Source organism: Xiphophorus couchianus, chromosome 5 (genome assembly GCF_001444195.1).
Source record: "Xiphophorus couchianus chromosome 5, X_couchianus-1.0, whole genome shotgun sequence".
Taxonomy (NCBI): Eukaryota; Metazoa; Chordata; class Actinopteri; order Cyprinodontiformes; family Poeciliidae; genus Xiphophorus; species Xiphophorus couchianus.
The window spans coordinates 6,160,651-6,188,093 of record NC_040232.1 but is presented as its reverse complement, the minus strand read 5'-3'; the positions used below and the strand labels follow the sequence as shown (position 1 = coordinate 6,188,093).

The window sequence follows — 27,443 nt, the reverse complement described above, 5'->3', positions numbered from 1 at the left end:
AAATACCTATTCCTGATGTAAAAACATTTTTAAAGCATTTGGACTCCAAAGACCAAGGAAAATCACCACAATGTCAAGACTTCACTGCTAAGAGAAGTTACAAAGAACACATTAACTTTATCTTAAAGTTTATCTTAGACGTGCCTCAGTTAGGATGTTAAATATGAAAGTTCTTCACAGGATAATTAGAAGAAAACTGTCTCAAATAAAGGTTTTACTTGGGTTTGTCCTAATGCAAACCTTTTTTAAGTTTCCAGATTCTTTGCTGTAATTGAACCTTCTCAGATTGTATTGTGTTGCTCAGAGGCCTTCATAAACAGACAGGCTGGTTCTTCCTGCAGTTACTCAGTGTACAAGTATCAACAACTCCAGTGTGCATAATCAGGTGGAATATCATAAAACTTAGTTGAATTTAGGGAATATTCCTGTTTTGACTGAGTTTCCGTCTTGAGTTTTTATGTAAAAAATGGTTGTATAATCTCTCAGATTGTTGAGACAATTTATCTTGTATTGAGTCTGCCTGAATCTAACCCCAATAGGTGAGGCCTTGACGTTTTTAAGCTTTAAGTTGGCTCTTTTATCAGTGAGGTTTCTGGTGTTTTTTTTCCAGTCGGAGCTGGCGATATGGCAGCCGTTCCCCGTTCGGTTCTGCACCTCGGTCCCACTCTCGCTCTCCAACTTCCTCTCATGGCAAATCCCGCAGAGAGCCCTTCATGCACCGGCCTCATGGGACGCCTTACTCTCCTCCCCGGCATCCACGGCCCCACTACCACAAAGGTAGCCCTCATTCAGGTTTAACATATCAGTAAAACCTCTCTGTGATTTAAATGTGAAGCTAATTGATGTTTGTTGTTTATGTTCTAAACTTACCTAGAAAATCCACATTGAAGTGACAAAGACGCAATGAATTTGTGTGTATTGTTGTGCTAATCCCAACTTCCTGTTTCTGCCATTTTAAGACCACGGTCATTGGAATAAATATCCCTACTCTGGCTCACACGGCCCACATTATTCCCACCGAGAACCCTGGCCTGACAGGAGACACAGAGAATCATCAGGTTAGTATTTTACTGTCTTCCAGCTGCTGCTCTACTCTGTTCATTGTAGAACTGCTATCTGTTCTTCAGAATAACGTTTCTCATTTTATATCATTGTAGAACTACTTATTATGCATTTTTGACTTCAGCATATTTTGATTATCCATCTGTGTAAAGATTAAAATTTCAGATTATGCACTTGAATTTCATTGAAGGAAGTTTTTGCATCCAGTTGAGGTTGAAGGACCATAGTATATAGAACTGTGGGAAAAATTAAAAGACCACTTAAAATGATCAGTTTCTCTTATTTTGTTTTTTTAGTTATATGTTTGAGTAAAATGAACATTGTTCTTTTATTCTATGGACTATTGACAACATGTCTTTGAAATTCCAAGCAAAAATGTATTTGCCGAAAATGAGAAATGTTTAAAATACGGAAAAAGATGCAGTGCTTTCAGATCTCTAATAATTCAGTAATTTAGAAACAACAACACTGATGTTTTAACTCAATATTTGGTGGAATAACCGGGAGGTATTCAATGGGATTCAGTGCAGTGGGCTCTTCATTGTTTCCAGAGCTGATTTTAAACTTTCTGCAAATTAAAAATGTACTGAATTGAAAACATCCTATATTTAGATGGGAATCAGTTGATATAAATTCAAATCACTGCATATGATTTGCAATATATTAACAATCTATTTAAAACAAAACAACAACAACCTTAAAACCAACTTCTGTCACATCCATTTATCCCAAGTTTGTGCACAATTTGATCCAAATGAAAATGTTTTTCAATCAGGAAACCAGCAGGTTGGATTGAATCAGTAGTTTAATAGTTTTACTTCTCATCATTGATGTGTGTTTTTGTTATTTCTGCTGTTTTTCTACAGGAGGTTACTCCCACCATGGTGTGAGGCATCCTCATGACACTTTAACCAAAAGCTCTGGCGACAGAAGCAGAAACCCTTCCTCCTCTGCAGCGGGTCACGGATCCAAACATGCGGCCACAAAACCCTCCACTAAAACCATCAAGCCGGCACTAAAACCTGCAATGAAAACAACCAAGGTGGCAAGTTTGTCTGTTTTATCTGCGCAAAAGAAACACTAAAGTCTAAATGTTCTTTGTTGTAAGGGAAATAAATCATTTATTTTAAATGAACTGTTTAAAATTACTGTAATCTGGTTAGCTGGTGATGTTTAAAGGAAGATTTCTCTGTTTCCAGGCTGTTAAAAATCTACCAGTGAAGAAGAAGAAAAAGGTGGTGGGTCCAGCCTCTCAGGGCATGCCGCTTGCCGACCGCCTCGTTTATCTGACTGGCATTCCAATTGATGCAACCGAACAGGAAGTGACTGACTTGGTCAGCTCTTTTGGGAAGATCAACAACGTGATTCTCCTTCCTTGCTCTGAGGAGGAAAGCGAGAAGGGCCAAGGGCAAAAGGTCAGCTTACGTGTTTGGGGGGAAAAGCAGCAAATGCGTCATACTTTCTGTAGCTGATGCGTCATGATTGACACTCTGATCTGCTGCAGGCGTCTGTGTGCATGATGAAGACGGAGGACGCTCAGGCTCTGGCGTCTGCATCAGAACTCTGCATCCGAGAACAGCCGATCACCGCTTTAGTCACCAAGGTACAAGGAGCAAAGCTCAGCTGCAGCAATCACAGCAGGAGAAATTATGTTAGCCCTGTTTTGGACTTCAGATCTTCTCCTGTGGATCCTTTACCATCTGAGAAAACTTTTGTTTTAACTCCTTAGATTTCAGTTATGATGTCCAGGCCTGTCACATTAACAAGTCATACCAGTGATTATTGCGATAAACGATTATATTGTTGTATTGACACCATTTTCAGGTGATATATTGATAATGGTATAGTAATGGAAGACTAATAAATGCTAATACTTAATGTCAGTGTTTTACTTCCTCCTATTTAGTGGCGTATTGTTTTTAGTCTAAAGAAGAGTAGCCTGATGTTCTGTTTTGCAGAGGAAACTTAACCCCGAGTTACCTCTGATTGATTTGTATTTGGTTGTATCTGTTTGTTTGCATTTTACAAGCAGGTTTCTGGTTTAAATAACTAAAAAATATAAATTACACATTCAGTAGTTTTTTTGACTTGTCCATGAAGCTTTTTCTAACCCGGTAAAAATGTCTTAAAACTGTTTGTAATTTCAAATTGGAATAATCTGATTTATTTATTTTTTATCCCTTTTTGTTTTCTTTCTGACAGAAACCTGAAGATGGTCAGCTTTCTGAAGCCAACAGGTTGGTTATGGTTTTAGTTTTTAACTTTTCAAACTGAACAGTCGACATTCACCGAACTGTTTTTTCTCCTCGCAGCAAAACTGAAGCAGAAAAGGACAAAGAGTCAGCTGGGAACACCTCAGGTAGGAAATGTCTGTGCATTTTGACATCCAGTAAAAACTGAGATGTCAGGAAAAATGTGCACATTTGAACATCACTACAATAATTTAGTAATTTTTCCATTTGCAACTATTGTCACTAGTGCAGATTGCCATTTTTTCTCACCTCCTGCTTTTCTGACTCCTTTCACCAGATGGTGAAACTGACCAGAAGACGTCCGATCAGGTACCTTTACCAAGTATTGATTGTCATCTGTCCCAATTTTTTATTGTAATTTATTGGGATAATTTCTTTAAAACCTATACTGTAAAGTCATCTTCTGATGGCTCTTATCTACACTGTAATCCAGCCTTTTTTAGCTGTGGCTTGTTAACATATGAGTTGGGTTAAATGTAGTCCTGAAATGATTAATCGGATTAATCATAACAAATCGATTACTGAAATAATTGTCAACTAATTTTATAATCAATTAATTGTTAATTTGAATATATAGACTCTAATAAAGGCCACTTGATGAAACAACAACTGGCCTTGTTATTTCAGAAAAGCTCAGTTACTGACTGAGCTTTTCACCTGTTGTTCAAGCGTTCACTAAAGGAATGCTATAATTTTTTCTTATTTAAAAAAGGAATTGAATTTATTTACTTTTAACATGTATTTCTAGTATTGTATAAAATGAAATATCTGCAGAATGTGCCAATTTTTAAATCCGACTATTCGTGAGAATAATTGATAGAATAATCAATAACTAAAATGATCTTTAGCCCTAGAGAAGAGACAAAGCTAAAACACGGCAGACATCTTCTGATCTTGGCCTCCATCTTCCCCAGCAGAAGTGGAACGTGTTGGTCACAGGACTTCCTGACAGCGGCTGGTCAGACGGTGACATCGCTGAGCTTGTGCAGTCCGTTGGAGCGCCATCTGACATCATCCTGGCAAAACACGTCGGAAAGGTTAGCATGCTGCATTTTAAAAACAGAAGTTCTGTCCTTAATTGTGACATTTTTATTTTTAAATTTCTTTTACATACTGAAAGACTTCCTGAATTCCCTGATCGACAGCAGGGAAGATCTTTAAAATAATTTTGATTTGATTCTAACATCTTGAGCATCTCGTGTAGCTGGATGCTTTCGTCATTTTTTCAGTTTCCAAATGATTTCAGTTTCCATAGAATATGAACAGCTGTTTGTCTGATTCTTCAGTCTGACCCAAAAGCAATATTTGTTTCAGGCATAACTGAACAATCAGTTTTGCTAATTGTTCAGTTAGCAACCATAAGTTTGCAGCAAAGAATCACTTCCTGAAGCAAAACCCCACATCTAGGGGCGCAGAAACTAATTTGATCCTGTGGAGGGCGATATGCTATGTGGGTGTAAACATGGTTGAATTTAGAGATTTAGCATTAGCTTCCACTAAAGTTATATTCTGCTCAAGTTATGTAGCGTGTTAGCTGGACTGTTTGTAATTATTGTTTTAGGGTTAAAGCAGCTAACGTTTTAGTTTGTGGCGCCCAACACTGGTGCAGAGGTTTCAGGTTTCTTTCTCAGGCCATGTTAAGATGATGTTAACCATCTTGTGTTTTCCTGCCAGGCTCTTGTGTCATTTCCTGACCTTGAAGTTGCTGACGAGCTCGTGAAGATCCACAGCTTCAAGCCTGCCATGTTTAAGGACACGGAGGTGAAAATGACCCTGGTCAAAAAGCAGATCGGACTCAGCACTCCGGTAGGAAATCTGTTCCTTTCTGTTAGATTTTCTTTTCATTTCATACAGATTTTTAGCAGTAAACAAAAACTCGAATCCTCTCCTCCACAGGTGGCTCTTTATAATCTCTTCACAGGATCACTGGATCCATTGGTGAGTATTCTACGGCTGTAACTCCTTTTATTTTACCATTAGAAACTGCCTGGCTTGTTCATTTATGTTCTATCTGCTCTCTGTTTCACAGGACGGTTCTGCTCCGGTTGGGTGGAACAGTTTGGTGGTGATCAAAAACGTTCCAGACTCGCCCGGTAGCTCCACCGAGGTCCTGAAACTGATGCGCCGCTTTGGGACGGTCATCAAGTTTCTTGTGGTCAACAGCATGGTTAGAAGTCGAGATTACTTATTTCTTAAACTCAAGGCTTCATGAATGTTTTTTGAAAATGTGACAAAATGTCGTGTTTTGTCGCTCTGATTAGATCATTTGCGAGATGGCGACCACAGCCATGGCCTTGTCTGTGTACAAACGCTTCCTGATGTTTCCCTGCATCATCCAAAACAATCCTCTGATCTTCTACCGCAAACCAGACCCCAAAGCTCAGCCGCTGACCAAAACCATCCCTGCATGCTGTGAGACAGCTGAGGTCAGTAGCTCGAAGCCTTCTGGATGAAAAAAAATTAGAAATGCCTGATTGATGGTGTTTCCTATATGTGTGTGTGTGCTGTAGGATAAGCCTCCAGAAGACAGCCAAGCGGCAGCAGAACCTTCTGAACAAGAAGCAGAATCACAACCAGATCACTGTGAAGATCCGCCAGAGAAAGATGAAGATGAAAACACAAAAACAGAAGAGAAAACGGAGGAAGAAAATCTGACGGAAAAGGAGGGTAAAGACGATTGTGTGGAGGAGGAAGATGAGGATGAGGAGGAGCTCGGCGTTTCTGTGTCTTCGCCTGCATCGGACGCTAAACCTGATGAAGATGCTGGTGATGCTGAAAACACAGAAGTTCACGAAGATGCCGGTGAATCAGAAGTGGAGAATGTTGAGGAGACACAAGCTCCCAGCTCTGATGCTGGATCAGTTTCCCCAGAGATGGCCATGCCTGAGCTGCCCAAGGTAAAACAACCTGAAGCTGCAGCTGCTCTACTGAAGAATAAGGTTTAAAATTAGGATGCTAACAATTCATCAACTTACAATCAAAATTAGTTCCAATTGATTAACAAGATTCGCTTAGACTTTTTTAGTGTTGTAATTTGGCCACCATCCAGCAGAGGGCGGTGCTGTTCATCGTTATGTGGAGCCAGTTGATACAGAAATAGAGATGGCAGAATGAGTCCGTTGGGGGATAACAAAGAGCGTCAACTTCTCAACAAAAGATTATTAATGTGCTGCAGAGGCGATGATGGAGTGATGACAGAAAAGCAGAGGGGAAAAACTTAGTATGGTTGATTTTTGAGGGCTGTCGTGAGTTAATGCACTTCATAGAGCGAAGTTTTAGCGTTCCTTCAAGAGGAAAAGCAGACAGTACTTCTGTATATCTATTTTTTAAATTTTTTTATGTGTCTGTTCAGCAACCTAAGAAGTTTCTGTTTTGTTATATTTTATAAATAAGTTTTAATAATGTAAGAAAACCTAAACTTTGTGTTTATTCACTCAGTATTTAATACAGATAACACAAAATAAGGTTAAAATTTAATGATGTGCTTTTTTAAAATTCAGAATATTGTGAAGAATTTACTCCTTCATGTTATGGAAAGACGATCTGCCGTCTTGATACAAGAGAAAACTGTTGTTTTTTTTTTAAGAATTAATCATTAATCGATAATTAATTCTATAAACTACATATTAACTTATTAATTGATAACTTTGCAGTCCCAGTTTAACGTCTTTTTTTGGTTTCAGATGACTCAAGCTATGGTTAACGCTCTACTGGAGGAGTGCAGAACAAGAACGGCTAACAAGATGGCGGCGCCCCCCAGTGAAGACCAGGAGCAAGTGAAACAGGAGCAGGAAGATCAGGAGAAAAGAGCAGAGGACGCGATAGACACCGCAGAAGAAAAAGACGAGGAGGTGAAAAAACTGGACAGAGAGAGAAAAGAGAGGGAGGTGAAGAAAGAGAAGGAGAGGAAGGAAAGAGAGAGGAGGGAGAGAGAAAGGGAGATGGAGAGGAGAGAAAGAAGGGAGTGGGAAAAGAAGGAGTGGGAGAGGAGGAGGCCGGAGAGGAGGGATAGGAAAAGAGATTACGACGATAGGTCATTTGGGTCAAGGTTGTCCTACAGGCCGGGGAGTTACAGGCAGAGGGACGAACACTACAGAGAAGCTGAAAGACGAAAGGTGAGAGGTCAAAGGTCAGATCCTGGATCAACTGCTGCAGAAAGATCTGATTTCATCTGGAAAACTCTGCTCTGTTTTCTGTCAGGAGGAACCGGAGGAGCTGGAGGAGGACGAGTTCCCCTTCAACATGAGCGACTTTGTTACCGTCGATGAGCTGGGAGACGTGACAGAACTTCCTGACGCTGCGGTTTCCATGGAAACGTCAACTGAAGGCGAAGTGGCGCCCCAAACCGAACAGGAGGAGGAACACATGGTAGAGCTGAACGTTTCTGTCTAAAACTTTGATTCATTTGCTTATTTAGAAGGTAATAATTTCGTTTTTAATAGCTTCAGTAAAAATATTGTACTGTTGCATAAAACAGTAAAATAACTAAAAATTTAATAAGCTTAAACTTTCACCTACACGTTTTTAGGTTTACACTTTGTGTTATTGTCAATAAGAAGGAATTTAAATATTTATTTATGTTTTTTGTTTTTGTTTGTTTCGGGAGATGTGCAAAACTCTAATTTCCTGCTCATAACAGCTAGGGCTGAAACGATTAATCAAATTTATGGTGAGATTCGATTATTGTAATAATCATCAACTAATTTACTAATCAATTAATCGTTAACGGTGGTATACAGACTCAAAAAAAGGCATTTTATTGAAAGAAAAACACACAGAGCAGTATTTAAAAATATTTACATTTTTCACTTGAGATAAGCAAGACCTTAAATATCTTCTACCCAAAACTGAAGAAGTTTCCTTTGCTACAAATAATTAATGCTGTTATTGAATTTTGGGCAATAAAGTGTTTATTTTTATATTTTAAAAAGGAATTGAATTGTTTATTTGCATATTTTAAATGCTTTTCTATTGTATTAAAAAAGCTAAAATATAAATATGCAAAATGTTCCACTATTCTTATCCAATTAATCATCAGAATTATCTGTAGGTTAAGTGACAACTAAAATAATCTTTCATTCCAGCCCAAATAATAGAACGATTCTCCTTCCTCCAGCAGATTTCTGTGGAGGCCACAGCAACCCAGGAGAAAGAATCTGATGAGAAAGAACCAGAACATGTGGAAAGTCCAACAGCTGAGGCTGTAAGCAGTTTGGATTCTGATCAGGACCCGAATGATGGAGACGCTCTTCCAGAAGATTCACACGTTCACACAGGTCCAAGTGAGACAGCGGACCAACCAGAGGCATCAGATGACGGCATGAAACCTGATCCAGGTACAACTAAAGAAGCCGTCTTTAAACTCTGCTGGTGTATGACTCGGTATCATTCTGTCTAACTGACAGATTAATCAGTAACTAAAATAATCGTTATTTTCAGCTCTAGTTTGGTTTCCTGACCTCTGGTGTTTCTCCTCAGACACTGCGCTCTCTTCAAGCCTCGATGTTGAGCCTGTTTCCACCTCCTCAGCTCCTGCAGTTCCAGGTCCAGCCACCTGCAGCAGCACAGCAGCGGCTGCAGAGCCTGAAGAAGAGAGCAGCAGGAGGAGCAGCCCAGCTGAACACGACGAGGAGAAGAATGAGGAGCAGAATGAGGAGCAGAACGAGGAGTCAAACAAACCGCATCAGAGCCAGGATGAGGAGAACATGAATGAAGCTCCAGGTAATGAAAATAAGCACAAACAAGTTCAGAGTGTAGGCCTGTCGCAATAAACAATAAATCAATTAATCGCATGATAAATTAAAACGAGCTCAATAATTTACATTTGCATGATTTATCATTTTTTTCTTTTCTCTGGATGACAAAAGTCTGGTGCTTTGGTATCAACTAACCCCTTTTTTGAAGGACAATCTTGCTTCATAATTCATTTTATTAATTGTTTTGTTTATTTTGGATATTTAAAATGTCTTCCGATTCCACAGTTAAATTATCAGAATATAAAGTTTATTGATCTTCTAGAAAGTGTTCTTGCATTATTATTATCATTATTATTATTATACCATTTTCATTATTTTACTTGCTTATTGTCTCAAAACAATATTATCGTTTATCGTAATAACAATGCCTAGCATTGTGTAACTTATAAATAAAAATGTTTTTCCATATTTGTTAGAATTGTCACCATGTCATAACAGTGTCATAACAAGACTGATAATCTGGGAAAAGATCGCTCTGTGCCGCTATAACCGTTTTAAGAAATCCACCAATCTTGACCAAAAACCACCAATCAGTGAGGAGGAGGACTTTAGCGCTGTCAATCAATCTTGTGTGCACGGTGCTCAATGTTCTAATGGTGGAGAAACAACTTACCGTTCTGGGAAAACAGTTTATCATCAGGGGCTATGCTAACTAGCCTTAGTATTTGTGACAGGCTACGTTGTTATGAACCAGCTGTAGCTTAGCAAAGAGCAAGCTGGAGGCGGTTAGCATGAGAGCTGTTGCTTGTCAAATGTAAAGTGTTTTCTAAATAAATTTAGTATTATTTTGCAAACTCTTTTATGGTTCTATGATCTCCAAAATAAATTCCTTCATATTTTATTATTGTCTGGATAAATGATAAGAAAAAAATATTTTTTTATTAAATACCTCCATGTTTCTTGGTCTTCAGTTTAAATCAGTGGCTCTCTTCTCATGTTGCACAGCAGACTTTCTGAAAATGACTGACATCATTATGGTTGTTTGTTTATATTTTTCTCTTTATCAGAACCAGAGACTTCGGCTGTGACCTGCGGAGCAGCCGATGAGCCGCCAGATGTCCTGCAGAAAGGTGAAAACACTCTGCGTTTGTTTCAGCTGCAGTTTTTTCACTGCCACTTTTTGTTCCAAATGTTAAAATGTTTTATTTCTCCCACAGAAAAGACAAAAGAAGCCGAAGAAACCAGAGAGGAGAGCGTGAAGAAGCCGCTGCCTCCGTATGATCCGAGTGCAGCAGTTGGTACGAAACCTTCCATAATAAACCAGTGATGTGTTTTTGATCAGATGTGTGGGGAGATTACAATGTGGGTTCTTGGTTCTGAACAGGTATGGAGTATTTGGTCCCAAAGACGGGATTCTTCTGTAAGGTGTGCAGTCGGTTCTTCACTGGAGCCAACGCGGCAGAGATCAGCCACTGCAAGACTCTGAAGCATTACGAGAACCTTCAGGTGAGCCGAAAACTGTGTGTGTGTGTGTGTGTGTGTGTGTGTTCAGTTTCATACCGGTTCAATGAAGGCGATCAGATAGAAACACACTTATCTTTAGAGTCCAGATGGCTTATTTTGTGGCAGTCATCTGTGAATTACAATCCACAACAAACATCTTTTTCACTGCAAAAACAAAATCTCACCAAGTATTTTTGGTTTAGTTTCTAGTGTAAATATATAAGTATACTTGAAATAAGAAAAAATAACTTAACATTAAAGACCAGGAAAAGCAATAAAAGTATTAATAGAAAATCTAAAAAACTAAATGCAGGCACCAAAGTTCACATATTTTGTTTTAAAGAATCTCAGTTTATTGTAGGATTGTCTATTCCACACTTGATTTTAAAATGGAGGTGATCTATGGTCATCCAGATGATACATAAACGGTGAAATAACTCCATACTTTCAAAATAAAAGGCACATTTTGCTTTCAGACCAGACTGCTGTTCAGGTTGAAAAGGTCAATGCTTTTCTCTCAAATGTTTAAAATGCAGAATTTCTTTATGATTCTGAATTGGAAACAGTTTCAGATAGAAACTGGCATCTTCATCTCTTATTCGACTTCTTTGCTCTTTTTCAGAAATTCCTGCTGAGTCCAGAATCGTCGGTGAAGTCTGTGAAGTCTGTGAAGACAAACTGAAAATCTGCTGTTTCATTTCATCGTTTGTCTCCTCGTGTGATTTCATTTCACGTTTAGGGTCCAGAGTTACATTCTGTCATGGATTAGTTCCAGATTATTTCTCCCTGGAAATGTGTTGGCTGTTCTTTTATGAAGAGTGGAGAACGGGAAGGAAAATGTATTGATTCCTCCTTCCAGCAGAAACTGTACACAAATAAATGGGTTGTGTTTTTTACTAAACTGTTTACAGCTTCAGTTATTTCAAGTTGTCAGATAATTAATTTATTATTTGTGATCAGAAACCTAACAGGTCTGCAAAGCACTGAGCCTGAGTTCAAACATACAGGTTATATTTACATTATTGAGGATGAGTGCTTAGTCTTTGCAGAGTACAGAATCATAATAAAAAATTTAAGAACAAGTCAAAACCAGCTCTAGCAGCTTAATTAGATGTTTAGCAGATTTCATATTGAATTATAAGTTGTTTTTAAAGAATAATTTTGCTGCAAAATTGGAAAATCCTCATTTCATTGTCAGGAATTCTTAAAAGGTTTAAATGCTTCATATTTTTCATTATAGTTCTTAAATTAATTTAAGTCATTTATTAAATTTTTGTATGTTTTATTGCCTTTTCTTTTCTTCCCTTTTTGTACTTTCTTTTTTAAATTGGCACAAGGGCATACATCAAAGAAATTATTAATTTGCCGTGTTGGATTTATTTATACACTGACAAAAAAAAAGTCTAATTCCTCCATGCTAGATTTCTGCTCCAGTTGAACAACGACTTTCTGTTGTTTATTTAAGGAATTAATAAAAGGTCTTGCTATCCAATATCCCATACATGTTATTAACTTAAGTTATTTATTGTCATTCTTGCCAGTTTTAAAAATGTGGGTATTTAAAAAGGTTACAAAAGGTCTCAAATTTAACTTGGTGAAACTTTCAGATGGGCTGGTTAGTTGTGGTAGCCCACTAAATAAATTACTAACTTGCTTTCAGATGTGATTTATTTTTGTAACCCAAAACAAAAACTCACACTCAAAATGTACAAACCCTAAGAGGTTTTTATCTTTGAATTGTCAGTTTAGTCTTGGAAGACAGACAGGTTGTAATTTCTGGAATTCAGGATCTGCTTGACAGCCAAAAAAGATGATTGCCTTTCTGTCATGTAGTAGTTGTGGGTTTACTCCAGGAGTAAACCCACAACTACTACCCACGCTCACTGCTTGGCTTGATGTTCCCAACAAATAAGCAACTCCACAGACAAAATATAGAAAAATAAAAACCTGGAAATACCTCCACAGTAAATAAGACCCCACTGAAAGAACAAGGAACACAAACCTAAAAATAACAACAAAAGTGTTTCCCATATATTTTTGGTTTTTTGGAGAGAAAATGCAATTTCTGTCTCCTCCACAATAATCCCTGTGGTTTCTGAGAGAACGTTCTCTACTGCAGAGCAAACTTCCCCAGCTGGAGAAGTTTGCTCTTTTGGACAATTGGAGAAATTGTACCCTAGGACAGCGCTCTCTTCATGGCTACTGTCTTCTAAAGCCGTCTTCTTCAAAGCAAAAGTTGAGTTTTCTGACTCGTCTGTCTCCTCACAGGGAAGATTGTCAAAATCTAGATTATTTAGAGCTCTGTTTGTTCACAAATACAAATTAGTAAACTGCAATTATAACTGATTGTTTTTAGGTTTTCCAATTAAACTATCCCCCCTCTCCCAGATTTCGCTAGAGATAGAGATGCTGATGTTTTTAGCAGCATGAGGGGCCCCTAAGTCAAATTCTGCTCAAGGCCTCAGACAGTCTTGGACCGCCCCTGCATGAAGAGTTAAATCCGCTGCACTGCGCACAGAGATGCGCAACAAACGGTAGATTTAATTCAATGCTGCTAATGTGGCTTTAGTAGCTCTTCCATTTCGTGTCTGTTGAGTTTTTAATAAGAGCCACAGAAACTGATCTGGTTGCTGGAGATAAAGGGACGAGATTTTCTGAGGGTGCCCCCATTAACTCTGGCTGACTAAATAATGCATTTGATACGGTTTGATGCGTCGTGTAGCCGGAAAAATAATACTAAAAATCTTTCCATGGACCTATTTGTGTCATTAATAAAGCTGATAAAGGGGCATATCTCCGATGCTATCTGGCTTACATTCACTCAACATGATGACAGTTGAGAGCAACATTTTATGAATTTGACTCATAGTGACTTTGCTAATGGTGACTCTTTATGACAAAGTGATGGATAAATGTAACCTGAAAAGGCTTCACATTGTCCCGTAAACAGGTGTGGCCCCACATGAACAGAAAAAGGTTTCAAAACAATGGACAGGTGGAGACTATGAAACTATGAAAAACAAATCCCATCTCTAATATGTTGTGATAAAGAAATAGCACATGACCTTACATTCATTGTATGGTGAGTCACTTGTGCCCTAATAAGTCTTTTGTGATTTCATGCGAACGAGGTCATCTAGAGTTAAAACATTCAAGCCACAAATACAAAGAGCTTTAAACAGGAAACCCCAAAATGCAAAATAAACTATTTGATTTATAATCTTAGTACTAATTGTGATGCTTATTGTTAACTCTGTGGTTCCATACAGTAGCAGATGGTTCAGTTTGTTCTTCAACATCAGCAGCTCTACATAAAGGTGAGAACCTATAATTAAACTCTGGAACTCAAGTTTCAGCTGAGGTTTTTTATTAAGAGCAGAAAGAAGGGATGCACCGTTCTGCGGTTGCCACTGAAAACATCTTGTATTAATTTGTACCATGTTTTTGTCACTGGTTTCTCAGCTCTCTGTTTTTTCTCTCTTCTTGCAGGTATAGTTGCAGACTTCCTGGGTGTTTTCACTTTATCTCTTTCTCTCGCTTTTAACTTTTCAGCCCGTCTCTGTTCCTTTTTTCTTCCTCTTGACATTCTTAATGAATGTATCACAAACATTTCCATACTTTCCATATATTTTCAATATATCCTACCATATATTGCTCATAAATCTTTACATATATTTTGTTTATGTTTCTATATAATTTTGAATATGTGTAAAATACATTTACCACAAATTGAACATGCTTGTGAGATTATATGTTTACATATATTACATTACATTTTTCCATATAGATCATATTACATGATGGTGAATATTTAAAAATTAAAATTATGGGATATAAAAACATACATATACACACATATATTTGTGTTCATTAATCATTAATATATTTATATACATATATATGAACACATATATTGTAGAAATGAGTATATAATTCCATATATTACAGCACATACCTTACAAAATACAACAAAATAATACATTACAATATATTTCAGAGTTTGCCATGACTGTAAAATCTACGAACTGTGTCTGTCTGTCCCATCTGTGCTAGGATGCAGAAAGCAGTTATGAAGACGTATAAGAGAGTTTTTTGAAACCCGTATACCTGCAGTGTGGAGTCGTCACACCTGTCCAGCAGGTTGGGCTGGATCCGTTCAGCAGGTGAAGGGAGTGGTTAGACACACGCTGAAGGAGAAGAATGACATGAGGGGAAAAACACAAAGTTGTCATTTAGAACATTTTGGAGCCAAGCTTCATCGTTTACGGCCACTGAACGGCAGAAATAATCTAACGTTTCTGGTCATCAGGAAAAGGTAAGACAAGCTGCAACAGGCTGGAGTTTTAGTCACATGATCTCAGATTTTCTGTTTTTAAAGTGAAGGAATGGGACAGACAAACAGAGTTTATTTAAAATAAGTCCGACTGTATTGAATGACAGAGATATGTTATTGAACAGATAATATGGGACCATAAAAGTGTCCCATATTTTTTATGGGACACCATAAAAGTCTCCCATAAAATCAAAGTAAAGGAATTAAATTAATAACCTTAATTGTTATTCAGTTTCAGCTGTCAATCAGCTGAAACTAATTACCAGGAATCTTTAATTAAAGGAAAGTTATGTGGGAGATTTTAAGCATAATGTTTTATTGAATTCATTTTCAATATTTCTTTAGACAAAGTTGAGCCGTATTTTTATTTTCCACAGGAAAATTTTCATTTTCACAGCTCTGTACTGTTAATAAGTATCCACATCTAGTAGCTATGAATGCAGCAGGATGAGTGTTCAGTTGTTTTTTTTAAAAATCAAATTATATCTAATTTTTTTTATAGTAAGATAATGTTCTGTGAAACCAAATGACAAAAAATATCATTTTCACTGCAAAAGCACAAAATCTGACTAAGTATTGTGTACTAGTGCACTTGAAAAGAGATAAATCAGTTTAGAAGTAACATGTCAGGAAGATATAGCGGCTTGTTTAAAGTCAATAATCCCTTAATATTGATCCTTTATTAGGATGGGAAAATGTCTTTTTATAAGTTAAATAATCTGCCAGTTGAACTAGGACTTTTTGTAAGGAAGTAGTGAAAACAAGTTTCTATAGCTTCCTGAAAATTTACCTTAAAGTTAGTTTTGTATTATTTCAAAACTAACTTGTACTAAGATATCTGCAGTAGAAACTAGACCAAAAATACTTGGTAAGATTTTGTGTTTTTACAGTGCGGTGACTCCTTTGACTGAGTTCTGCGGGCGGTTTCTTTTTTTCTGTCCATTCATGTTTAGATTATTTGTCTTTGTGATGTTTTCAAAACACAGTCAATGTTAGCAGCTTCAGATGAAATCAGCTTTTCCTTCAGACTGGCTCTCCAGCCGGAATGATTTATGATTTATGATTTATTTACGGAGTTAACGTGTTTCTTTGAACGTAATAATCGCTGAAAGTGTTGAGTCATGTTACAGGAACATGAACAATCAGTGCAGCTCACAGCTGAGTCTGCGCTGCATACCTGAAGCCTGAGCTTCGCCACAGGCCAACAGGTGTTACCTGCACTGCAGCTGGTCTTACTGGTTCAACTGTTAGTTCCTCCTGGGAGAAGACGCTTGAGAAAAAGCCTTTCCATTTGAATCAATACTGTACTTAAACATACAAGTAAACAGAGAGAAATGTGCTATAAAAAGAGTAAAAGTACCACATTAACATAGAGTGTATTCTTTAATTCAAAAGTCTAAAATATCACTAAGTGTGCAAACTGTAGACTGCAAAAGCACAAAATCTTATCATTTTGGTCTAGTTCAGGGGAGTCCAAAGTGTGGCCCGGGGGCCATCTGTGGCCCATGAGATGATTATGTTCGGTTCCAGACATCAAATCAAGAATGGTAACTATTTGACCAGTGACCCAAAAAAATTGTGGCTTGTCCTTTTTTCTTTTAATAAGGCAACAGCCTGAAGCTCTTTTATGTTTTGGGTGTTTAAAAATATACAAGTTTCATAAAAATGTAGGTTATCGTTAAGCAGGTAGAACAAAAATATATATTAAAAAAGCACAAACTAATTTTTGCATTGTTAATTTAATGAAAAGGTGTACCCCCTGTTGTTTCAATTTGCCAGTTTGAAGACTTTTGTCATCCAGATTTTGGTAGAAAGAGAATAAATTTTTGCTTCTTGCGACAGGCCTCAGTGTAGTGTTCATGTTTGTTTCATCATTTGAAGTGGAAATCTGTGATTCTATAATTAGATTTATGTAATTCAGAAAGTCACACCTGGGCACCAGGAGTTTGTGCGTGTGACTGCGAGACTTTTTTTAGGATCTCAGGCATCTGATAGCTGACTAACCAGTGACGTTGTTGACATCAACGACTGCAGATGTTATCAGACTGAGACTAAAATAGCCTGCATGATGTCACCAAGACACGAGTTTAAAAGACGACAACAAAGGAGAATAATGAGGCTGCAGATTAGAGCAAAAATGTCTGAAACTTTCTGATGTTGCTCTTCGCCATCATTTCACTCTGTTTTATACTATCCAAAACATCCAGACGTCAGCTTGGCCAAAATGTTTTGTTGGCAGTGAAAGCAGGAAATAATGAACTGAAGCAGTTTTGTAATGTGACAAAATTAGACTTTCTTATGAAGTTAGGGAGAAGGTTTAAGCAGTCGGACTGAAAAAGTCATTCCAAAGACGTTTCCTGAGTTACAGTGCACTGTAAAAGTTTGCCCAATTACAGATTTCTTCAATCGACCCACTGCCTATGTTGGTCTACATATGCAGAGAGGCCATTAACTAACATGCGAAAAACCCGGAGAAAAACAACACACCTGCAGGGAGACCTAAAGTCAAACTCAGAACCTGATTGCTGTGCAAAAACCTGTCCAACCTTGCAGCCTTTAACTACAACCCATAAAAACTGTTCATATCAGACAAAGATCACACGAGAAAATACAAAATAAATTTAAAATGATGATTTATAACGGGGGGAAAAAAAACAAAAACCCATGGGAGCACTGGGAGCCAGAGGAGAACAAAAAACATCAGGAACAAACAAAGGCAAAAGGAGCAAAATGGGATTAAACAGGAGAAACCAGTGAGGAGGAATGAGAAAAGGGGAGCAAAGTACTGAGATTAACTAACAGGTTGCAGGTGTGAGGGGAGAGAGAGAGAGACAGTGGCACAGGGGGCGAGGGAGAGTAAACGGGAATAGGAAATGGATCTAAGAGCAACAAGGAATAACTACAAACAAGGAAGAAATAAACAAAATAAACTAAAACAAACTGAACAAAGTCGATCTATTCAAAGAAAGAGACTAAGAAACACAGAATAATAATAATAATAATAATAATAATAATAATAATAATAATAATAATAATAATAAAGTAGAATCAAAACAACTTAAAACAGCCCAGGATCTGATATTATCACCTGGTGATATTGTAATGTAGAGCTGAGCATCACCTGCGTAGCTATGGTAGCTAATCTTATTGCTTATTGTCTGAGATAGTGGAAGGGTCCTAGGATTGAACCCAGAGGTACCCCACATGTGAAATACGTTTAAATTATTCATCCTGTTTATGTTTGCTTGTTTAGTCTTTCCATCTAATCATAGCGTCTTTTATTCAGGAAGAGCAGCCATGGCTCTTCCCTCTGCCTTTCTCTCGGAAGAACAGTTCACCTGCTCAATATGTCTGGAGATGTTCAAGAACCCAGTCTCCACCCCGTGTGGCCACAGCTTCTGCCAGTCCTGCCTCTCTACCTACTGGGACGGCAGAGGAAGAGGGCAGGCTGCAAAGGCTTACCAGTGTCCGCTGTGCAAAGAGTCCTTCAGCAACCGGCCAGAGCTCCAGATAAACCGAACCTTGAGGGAAATCACCGAACAGTTCAAGCAGATGTCACAGTCTGATGGGGGAGCCGGAGGAGGAGGGGAACATCTCGGCTTGAGGGCCCAACAATCAGGCCCGTCTCCACCAGCGAGACCGGGGGAGATGCCAGAACGTCTCCTGGTAGAAATGATGGCACGTTTCCAGGGGCTGACGCCGCCTTCACCTCACCAGGGCTTCCAGACGCAGAACAACCACGACCCGCCGCCACCCTACTCCCCTTCTCTCAGGTAACTCAGTCACACCTCCAGAGAGACCAATACTGAGGTGGTACGAAGACATTACCTGCACTGGTTTGCACCCATTATCAAATCACTTTTAAAGCTCGTCTTAAAACCCATCTATTTTATTTGGCTTTCAACTCTAGCGGGATCTAGTTTTAAATTGGATGTTTTTGTTTTTAAATTGTAAGTTTTTATTTTATGCTTTTTATTTTTATGTTGTGTGTTGATGTACAGCACTTTGTATCAGCCGTGGTTGTTTTAAAGTGCTTTATAAATAAAGTTGGTATGGTATGGTATGGTAAATCAAATTTTATTTGTATTGCACATTTCAGCAACAAGACATTTACATCAGAAAAACACAAAAATAGAAAGTCATAAAACATACAGTCAACAATCGAAACATTACATTTAGTCGAGTGCCATTGTTAAATGTTTCATTTATGATGTTTTAAAAGCAACTCTAAACAGCTGGGTTTTAGTCTAGATTTAAAGGAACTCAGTGTTTCGGCTGTTTTGCAGTTTTCTGGAAATTTGTTCAAGGTTTATTTTGCATAGAAGCTGAATGCTGCTTCTCTGTGTTTAGTTCTGGTACTGGGGATGCAGACCAGAACCAGATGACCTGAGAGGTCTGGAAGGTTGCTATGACAACAGCAGCTCTTTGCTATATCGTGGTGCTAAGCCGCTCAGTGATTTATAAAATAACAGAAATATATTAAAGTCTGTTCTCTGAGCTACAGTGAAAGGACCACACAACTGGGGTGATGTGCTCTATCTTCCTGGTTTTAGTGAGAACGGCAGCAGCAGCGTTCTGGATCTGATTGATTTTTTTAGCCAGACCTCTGAAGACACTGTTGTAGTAATCAGTGCGGCTAATAAGCGCATGGATGAGTTTCTCTAGATCTTGATCTAATCCTGGAAATGTTCTTCAGGTGATTGAAGGCCGACTTTGTGACTGTCCTTATGTGGCTTTGAAGGTTCAGGTCAGAGTCCAACACTGCTCCCAGGCTTCAGCCTGATTTCTGGTTTTTAGTTGTAATAACTGAAGCTGTGCATTGACTCTAGATCGTTCCTGTTTAGGTCCAAAAATAATAACTTCAGTTTTGTTTCTGTTCAGCTGGAGAAAGTTTTGGCACATCCACACATTTATCTGTTTTAAGCATCTGTTCAGTGATTGGATGAGTTCAGAGTCACCTGGTGACATCATAATGTAGAGCTGTGAATCATCCACGTAGCTACAGCGTCTTATTTCCTGTTATAACCTGAGCTAATGGGAGCATATATTAAATAAGAGGATTGGACCTTGGGATGCCCCGACATGTGACTTATCCCTTTCTGGAACCTTCCTCTATGTTACTTTCTGTTTGAAACAGCTGAAATTACAAAAAATAAAAGAAACAGATGTTAAAATGCAGATGTTAAAGTTGGGCTGGATGATCTGGTAGAAAAAATGTATCACAATGTAAGTATTTCATCAAGCAATACCAAGATTTTTTTATTGTTTTCTTTTTTAAGTAAAACATTTGCTAGAAAAACTTTATAAATTTTGAGGAAAATAATTACTGTTTATGATAACAAATATCTCTTCAGCACAATAGCACATTAGGGCTATTGTAGTAAGAAAAAAACATAGAAGAGGGGTAAATTTCCACCAAAAGATTTAGCTGTTTTGAGATTAATCTCTGATATCTTCTAGGGGGGAAAAATGTGGAAATTTTTGAGTTTCAAAAGTTCAACATTTTCTACAAAAAACTTGGATTAATCTCAGACATTTTCTTGAAAAAATTTGGAAATTTTCTAGCAAATGTTCAATTTTCAGATTTTTGGTGGAAAATAACTTACTAGCACACGGGGGGGGGGGGGGGGGGGGAGTATTGTTATTAGCAACTTATTCTCTGTCAGACGCTGCAGTTCCATAAAAACTGAATTATTTACATACACTGCAAAAACACAGAATCTTACCAAGTAATGTTGGTCTAGTTTCTAGGGAAAGCATCTTAGTACGCCTGAAATAAGGCAATATGTAGCTTTTCTGCTTTCCATAAATAATTCCATAATATTGATGAAAACGTATTAGTTTCACTGGCGCCGTTACCTAGCAACGCCAGCCAAACCCAGCCCGTCACCTAGCAACCCAGTTCTAGTTCCACTGGCAGATTATTTCATTTGTAACATGGGAAAAATGTAAATAATCTGCCAGTGGACCTAGTACTTTTTCAACCATAGTAAGGAATTATTGACAAGCTCATATATTTCCCTGAAAAGTAACTTGTAAGTTATTTAAACTGTACTAAGATATTTGGACTAGAAACATCTTTACAAGACATAAATCACTTGTAAAGATGTTGTTTTTGCAGTGATCTTTCAATTTCCTCTGATTTTAGAGAATTTATGATTCATGAAGTGTTTTGTCTCTAATAAAGGCGCGGCGCCGCTCAAAGTCTCCCTGATGTCCAACCCAACCTGCCGCTGTGTCCCATCCACATGAGAGGCATGGAGTTCTTCTGCCGCACTGACAACATGTGTGTGTGCAGTGTGTGTGTGGAGATGGCAGACCACCGAGGACACAGCGTCGCCCCTGCTCAAAGAGAGTGGCACATTAAGAAGGTGTGTGTGTGTCTGTGTGTGTGTGTTAGATGCTGATTTCTAACTCGGTATCAAACTATAAGGCTTTACAAATGCCTGGTCTCATGTTATCACACGTTTAAATCTAAATCAATTACACTGCAAAGAAACAAAATGTTACCAAGTATTTTTTTAATCTACTTTTTAGTACAGACATCTTAGTAGACTTGAAATAAGACTAAACTAACTTACAATTAACTTTTAAGCAAGAAGTTGGAGCTTGTTTTAAGTCAATAATTTCTTAAAATGTATTTTAAGAAGTACCAGTTTCACTGGCAGATTATAAAATGTTTTTTATTTATAATAAATAAAATAATCTGCCAGTGGAACCAGTACTTTTTCATCAATATTGAGGAATCATTTATTTAAAACAAGCTCCTATATCTTGCTGAAAAGTTACTTTTATTTCAAGTGTACTCAGATATTTGTCGTAGAAACTAGACAAAATAATTGGTAATATTTTGTTTTTCCAGTGTAAATCTTTAAAAAAAAACCTGCAGGTCTCTTCAAAAATCTAGTGCAACTTCTTTGTAGGATTATTTCTTTTTGGGATTTTTTTTCATACAAAAGGTTTTCTTTCTTTTATTTTAAATTATCTCTATTGTCTCCAGTCGCAGTTAGGAATCCATGAGATGGAGTTGAAAGAGCTCATCTGCATGAGAGAGAGGAAAGTGGAAGAAATACGCAACTCCATTCGGAAAATAAAGGTGAGCTCTCAGATTTTATTAGTTGAATCTGTTGCATTTTAGAGTGACGGCCGTTTATTTGCCGTGACGTCAGCTCAAAGTGCTACAGCTAGCTAATATTTTCACTAGAAACTAGATCAATTACTTTGTAAGATTTTGTGTTTTTGCAGTGCCCAGACACAAACCTGCAGTTTTTGTTAAAGTTTCATAAGTTTTACATTGAAAGAAACTGATTTGGATTTTTTTTCTCTTTTACCTGATGTTGTAATTATATTATTTATGTGAATTATTTTCATTTTGTTTTGTAAAATACCAACATTTCCACATAAGTTTATATTTTGGTCCATCGGATTATAATTTTGAAATATGACAATTGGATCAGTTACTCAATACATGAGACGCCTTTTTACCAAATACGTTTCTACTCTTACTTGAGTAATCTCTTGGACGGCATCTTTTTACTTTTACTTGAGTAAAAATATGTTGCAGTAGTGCTGCTCTTACTTGAGTCTAATTTCTGGAGACTTCTGATTCACTCAGGCTGCGGCGGAGATGGAGATAGATGGAGTTGTTTGTGCTTTGACGAAGCTAATCTCTACAGTGGAGCACTGCCAATCCAGAATCTTGGAGGTAAGTAATCTGACAGATTAATTATAATAAAACAGACATGTCTGCTGGTTACAGAACTGCCTGTTTTTATTATTTCGACTCTTCCCACCAGGTGATAGAGATGACTGTCACAACAGCAGAGAGCAGAGCTCGGAGTTTGCTGAAAGAGCTGGAGGAGGAGATCGCTGCCCTGAAGAAGAGGAGCGCAACTCTGGGCCAGCTGGCTGTTTCTGAAGATTATGTGCTGTTTTTTAAGGTGAGGAAATGTTTTACATATTCCAACATAACGATAAAAAAAATTTACTCAAAAAATATGGGTTGAGTATCTTGGTGTTTACGAATGATTGGAGATGGATGATAAATAAAGGCATGCATGAGGAAGAGACTTGATTGATAAAAGTAACAGTTGATAAATGATTCTGGTTTTTTTCCTTCAGAATTTGGACGTTTTCATAAGATCAAAAATCAGAATTCTGAGGAAGAAAATCTGAACTCTTAGGGGGAAAAGTTAGAATTTTGAGGGGGAAAAGTCAAAATTCTGAGGAAGAAAAGTTGGAAATTTTAGGGAAATAAAAATCAGAATTTCAAGGGAGAAAAGTTAGAACTCCGAGGAAAAGAAAAATTTGAATTTTGAATTCTGAGGGTAAAAAAAGTCCAAATTTTGAGGAAAAAAATTCTGAATTCCGAGAAAAAAAGTTGGAATTTTGAGGGAAAAAAAATAATTTTGAGGGGAAAACAATATCAGATTTTTTTATTTTATTTCAGTGGCTCTAATTTTCTGCTTTATAAAAATAATTCATATCCTAAAAAGAACTCCATGACTATAGTGAAGCATAGTGGTGGCTCAGTGATGCTCTGGGGTTCTAATGTGGTAAAATTCCTGCTAGTGTAGAAAAAAAACTAAATTAATCAGGAAAATGTTACTTGTGATGAAACTGATGCTGGAAGCCCCAGTACCTTCCAAAACCAGTATGATCCCCAGCATAACTCAAAGTCCACCATGAACGCCCTTAAGTCGTTTTCCTGAATCTTTTTTTCTTCTGTAAAGAAAAACGTTTACAGAATGTTTTCCGCTGCAGTCGACTGACCAAAGAAACTCTTTGGCGTTTTCCTTCCACAGACATTCCCTGCCTTGTCCTCGCCCCCACAGGCGAAGGACTGGTCCAACGTCTCCGTGTCGTCTCAGTCCACCTCTGAAGGGATTCTCAGGACCATCAGTCAGATGGTGGAGCGACTCCAGCTGGACCTGCAGAACCTGCCAGAAGCCCGTAGGTTCACAACCAGGGAGAAATTTACCAGGAAAACTCTGAGATCTTTTTTGATTTTTTTCTTTTTGCCTAAATATTTTTATTGAGATTTCCCACGTTGAAAATACAATCATGTACCAATCTGAACAAGCTTCTTTTATAATTACTGCATGGCAGCAACATAAGCCTATAAGCCCATTTTGGGGAACAATTTGGAGAAATGTAAAAACAAAAAAACACAGCTTCTCAGAATAACAGGAATAACTCAGCATTATTTTAAGTCGAAATCCTTAATAAAATGAATGAAAGGATCCAAAATGTTCTCAACAAGGTGTTTGGATTTCCTAATATACAGAGTCGGGTAATAACCAATTACTTCTTCTTTAAAAAACAATTAGGAGTATTTCTTGATCAGTTAATTTTTTGGACAGCTACTTATTACGTTTACTTGAGTACAAATATGCAGAAGTGGTCCTACTCTTACTTGATTGCACTTCTGATAAAATCTACTATTCCTTCCAGTGGGAAATTAAACAACAACCACTGGGTGGCCCTACGTCTGTATCTAAAGATATGCACTTTTTTGTAGATAACAGGTTTATATCTATAAACTTGCATTCTGAGAGATTATACTTCACTTAAGAAGTAAAATGCATGAATTATATGTTTATATATTAACATATTTAAGGAAATTTTCTTGTTTTGTTTACAGGCCAACAACCGTCACCAGCTCCGCCGCTCCCTCGGCCAATCCCGAGTAAGCCTGTGAATTGTTTCTGAACTATTTATAAATACTGTAAATGTTAATCTTTTTTTTTCTTTGCAGGAATAAGAAGAATTCAGGAATTATCAGGTAAGGGTTGGTAAAAGACTTGCTGTTCATTTAGTGTCTTATAAAGAGGAATTAATCATGAATGTGTTTAATCTGCAGAGGACATCACCCTGGACCCCAGCACAGCTCACCCGCGCCTCATCATCTCAGCGGATGGAAAGCAGGTCCAGTGCGGCGACCGCCATCAGCCGGTCCCAGACAACCCAGAGCGGTTTGACCGCGTGGTGTGTGTGATGGCCCATCAGGGATTCACCTCAGGACGCCATTACTGGGAGGTAGGAGGACATGTGAACAAATACATTCACTGAATACAGTAGTAGATTTAAGCTACAAATAACCTGCAAATACTTGAAATCCTCTCAATATACACGCTTAACTGTCTATTTTAATAATTCAAACACTGAAAATACTTTAATATGAATAATGGAAAACATGGCACGATAGCAGAAACATCCCCAGTCCTTCTTATCTGCTCTTGGGGTTAACAGCCACTTAATGGCAATTAATAGAAGAGAATAGAATAGAAAAGGAAAAGGTAGGAAATCTTTTGATTTCTACAGGAAGATGTACTCAGAAATAATCCATGCATACAGAACTGAGGACATTCAATCTGCAACAACTTTACACATTTATCTGAGCTCTTAGGTTAAATTTATTCAGGTTTTATTCCTTAAATAAATGTTTAATTTCATAGTAAAACTCAGAACCTCCTCTGAATTTTTGAGTTAAACCTTCCCATCTGAAAAAAAACAACAACAAAAAAACATGTAGAATCTGTTTAGTCTGAACATAAACCTTCCTCTTCCTTCTCTGTTTAGAGACAGTCTATCAGGATTTATTTTAGCTACCTTCAGTATTTTCGTAAAGTCTGGGAAAAATTCACATCTTAAAATGCATCACCATAAATACTACAAAACCTGTGAAGATTTAAAAAAAAATCAAGATATAATTAACCACATTCAAAATGAAAGTTTTTAATTAATTTCTCACTTCTTGACTTTAGCTTGTGCAGAATTGATCACCTGAAATGTAACAGTCATGTTTCCCTCTCTGTCCTTTTCCAGGTGGATGTCAGCAGTAAAACCGACTGGGACTTGGGAGTAGCGAGCCGGTCCGTCATTAGAAAGGGTAAAATCCCAGTGAGCCCCGCCCACGGCTACTGGTTCCTCAGCCTGCGGGATCGGACCGACTACGCCTTCAGAACGGATCCGGCCACCAGCCTGACAGTCGCCACCAGACCGTCGCGGGTCGGCGTCTATATAGACTGTGATAAAGGACTGTTGTCCTTCTACAACGTGGAGGCCAAGCTGGTCATCTTTACTTACACAGACAGTTTTAAAGACACCATCCATCCGTTCTTCAGCCCCTGCACCAATAAATCAGGGCAGAACGCGGCTCCTTTAGTAATCTGTCCTACTGCAGTGACAGAATGAATGAGCCAGTGTTCATAATCTTCACTTATGTTGAATGCCAGAGCTCATTGTAAATGTTTCTATTGCAGAAATCTGAATTTTACTTCGTTTTCAGTGAATGCTGAAAGAAATATTCAACCTTAAAGAGTGTGAGAAAGTCAAAATGACTTCAGATTGTATGTAAAGATTAAAGAACTACTGGCAGCTGCTGTCAGTTTGTTTTTACTGTTTCCTGAAAGGTGCGATGCAATTTAATGGATGTAACATAGTAATATATTATAGCTCTCAAACACCCCTGTTGAAATATTAGCATTTTGTGTTATAAATAAATCATTTGAAAACATATTTCTCAAAATAATGTGATTTTTTTTATCCTGAACAATCCAACTGCAAATCAAACAAATCTGTTACAAGGAATATCAGAGTTAAAGAAAAAACTATAATAAACTGGTTCACTTTCTGCTTACATGCTTAAAATGGTACTTTAAATATGTTTTGCTTTAATCATAATTCTATTTCAGCTTTGACCTATTGAAAATGGTTTTTATCCAAAGTGAAGTCACCATTATTCCCTTTGTTTGTCCGAAGCTGGTTCCAAAGTGTCCAGCAGGTGGCACTGTGGTTTTTTATTTGTAAGCGTTAAGCCGCATATACTGTATGTGCCTTTATATCTGCGCAACAGCCGTTAGTCCCGATCTGAAGCTGTAAAGATAACAGCAAAATACTTCATAACTTGGTAATATGACCTAGGAATAATCTGCAGTGTTAGTAGACAAAAACTAACATATATGTATATATATATATATATATACGTATATAAATGAATCTTGGTTAAATCCCACTGAATTCGGACGAAACAACGCCATCTGCTGTCGCTGGTTGTACCTGAACTATATAGCAAGACTTCTCCAGACGAGCTAATGTGTTTGCGAATGACTGTAGACAAAATATGATATTTGAGTCATGGTACAGCTAACAGCTAGCTATATTATGTTGTGTATTATGCTCCTTGTTTTGTTTTCGCCATGTTTTGCTGGTAGTTACAGTTGTATTTTGTTCGACTTTATGTTAACGTGTTCAGCTAAGCTAGAAGCTAACTGTATTACGGTTTTCCAGGTAAATCTGATCTGTACAATATCGCTAATCTATCCACAACTGCTGTGATATTTTTCACAGTTACATTACTGTGTACAATTTGGAAATGTTGTGAAAATGTTCTGATAACGTTTATAGTTTTATAATTGTATTGTTCACATGTTTGTTGTACAATATTTAACATATTAAAGCTATAAAAGTGACAGACAACATTAGTATTTTTGATTCCTATTTTAGAATAATTTTAGAGTCTAAAAAAAAAATTCTTAGCTTTTATTAATCCACAAAACTAATGTAATATTACTGTTGTATTAATATGACATTATT

At 37.5% G+C, this 27,443-nt stretch overlaps 2 protein-coding genes across 3 annotated transcripts in view; both read left to right on the top strand.

Annotated features, from left to right (window-relative positions):
• LOC114144047 (zinc finger protein 638-like) overlaps window positions 1–11,414 on the top strand; it is a 29,058-nt gene extending 17,644 nt beyond the window's left edge. The window contains exons 5-26 of one of the 2 annotated variants that reach the window (XM_028016502.1): window positions 611–792; window positions 960–1,058; window positions 1,929–2,104; window positions 2,262–2,477; window positions 2,567–2,665; window positions 3,265–3,299; window positions 3,375–3,421; window positions 3,592–3,623; window positions 4,229–4,351; window positions 4,989–5,120; window positions 5,211–5,252; window positions 5,344–5,481; window positions 5,576–5,740; window positions 5,825–6,211; window positions 6,998–7,429; window positions 7,515–7,682; window positions 8,431–8,650; window positions 8,793–9,035; window positions 10,078–10,140; window positions 10,228–10,308; window positions 10,395–10,516; window positions 11,136–11,414. In XM_028016502.1, the coding sequence (XP_027872303.1) occupies window positions 611–792; window positions 960–1,058; window positions 1,929–2,104; window positions 2,262–2,477; window positions 2,567–2,665; window positions 3,265–3,299; window positions 3,375–3,421; window positions 3,592–3,623; window positions 4,229–4,351; window positions 4,989–5,120; window positions 5,211–5,252; window positions 5,344–5,481; window positions 5,576–5,740; window positions 5,825–6,211; window positions 6,998–7,429; window positions 7,515–7,682; window positions 8,431–8,650; window positions 8,793–9,035; window positions 10,078–10,140; window positions 10,228–10,308; window positions 10,395–10,516; window positions 11,136–11,195 (3,262 nt within the window). In that variant the 3' untranslated portion in view covers window positions 11,196–11,414. Of the gene's footprint in view, window positions 1–610; window positions 793–959; window positions 1,059–1,928; window positions 2,105–2,261; window positions 2,478–2,566; window positions 2,666–3,264; window positions 3,300–3,374; window positions 3,422–3,591; window positions 3,624–4,228; window positions 4,352–4,988; window positions 5,121–5,210; window positions 5,253–5,343; window positions 5,482–5,575; window positions 5,741–5,824; window positions 6,212–6,997; window positions 7,430–7,514; window positions 7,683–8,430; window positions 8,651–8,792; window positions 9,036–10,074; window positions 10,141–10,227; window positions 10,309–10,394; window positions 10,517–11,135 lie in introns of both variants that reach the window. The other variant, XM_028016503.1, reaches the window with a different exon arrangement.
• Window positions 11,415–14,706: 3,292 nt separating this feature from the next.
• On the top strand, window positions 14,707–26,366 carry LOC114144748 (E3 ubiquitin-protein ligase TRIM7-like). The gene is made up of 11 exons (XM_028017859.1): window positions 14,707–14,828; window positions 18,133–18,619; window positions 21,034–21,217; window positions 21,847–21,942; window positions 22,462–22,551; window positions 22,643–22,786; window positions 23,651–23,798; window positions 24,490–24,534; window positions 24,604–24,630; window positions 24,709–24,884; window positions 25,674–26,366. Exons 2-11 carry the CDS (start codon window positions 18,144–18,146, stop codon window positions 26,040–26,042), a joined length of 1,755 nt encoding a protein of 584 aa, XP_027873660.1. The 5' UTR covers window positions 14,707–14,828; window positions 18,133–18,143; the 3' UTR covers window positions 26,043–26,366.
• The last annotated feature ends 1,077 nt before the right edge of the window (window positions 26,367–27,443 follow it).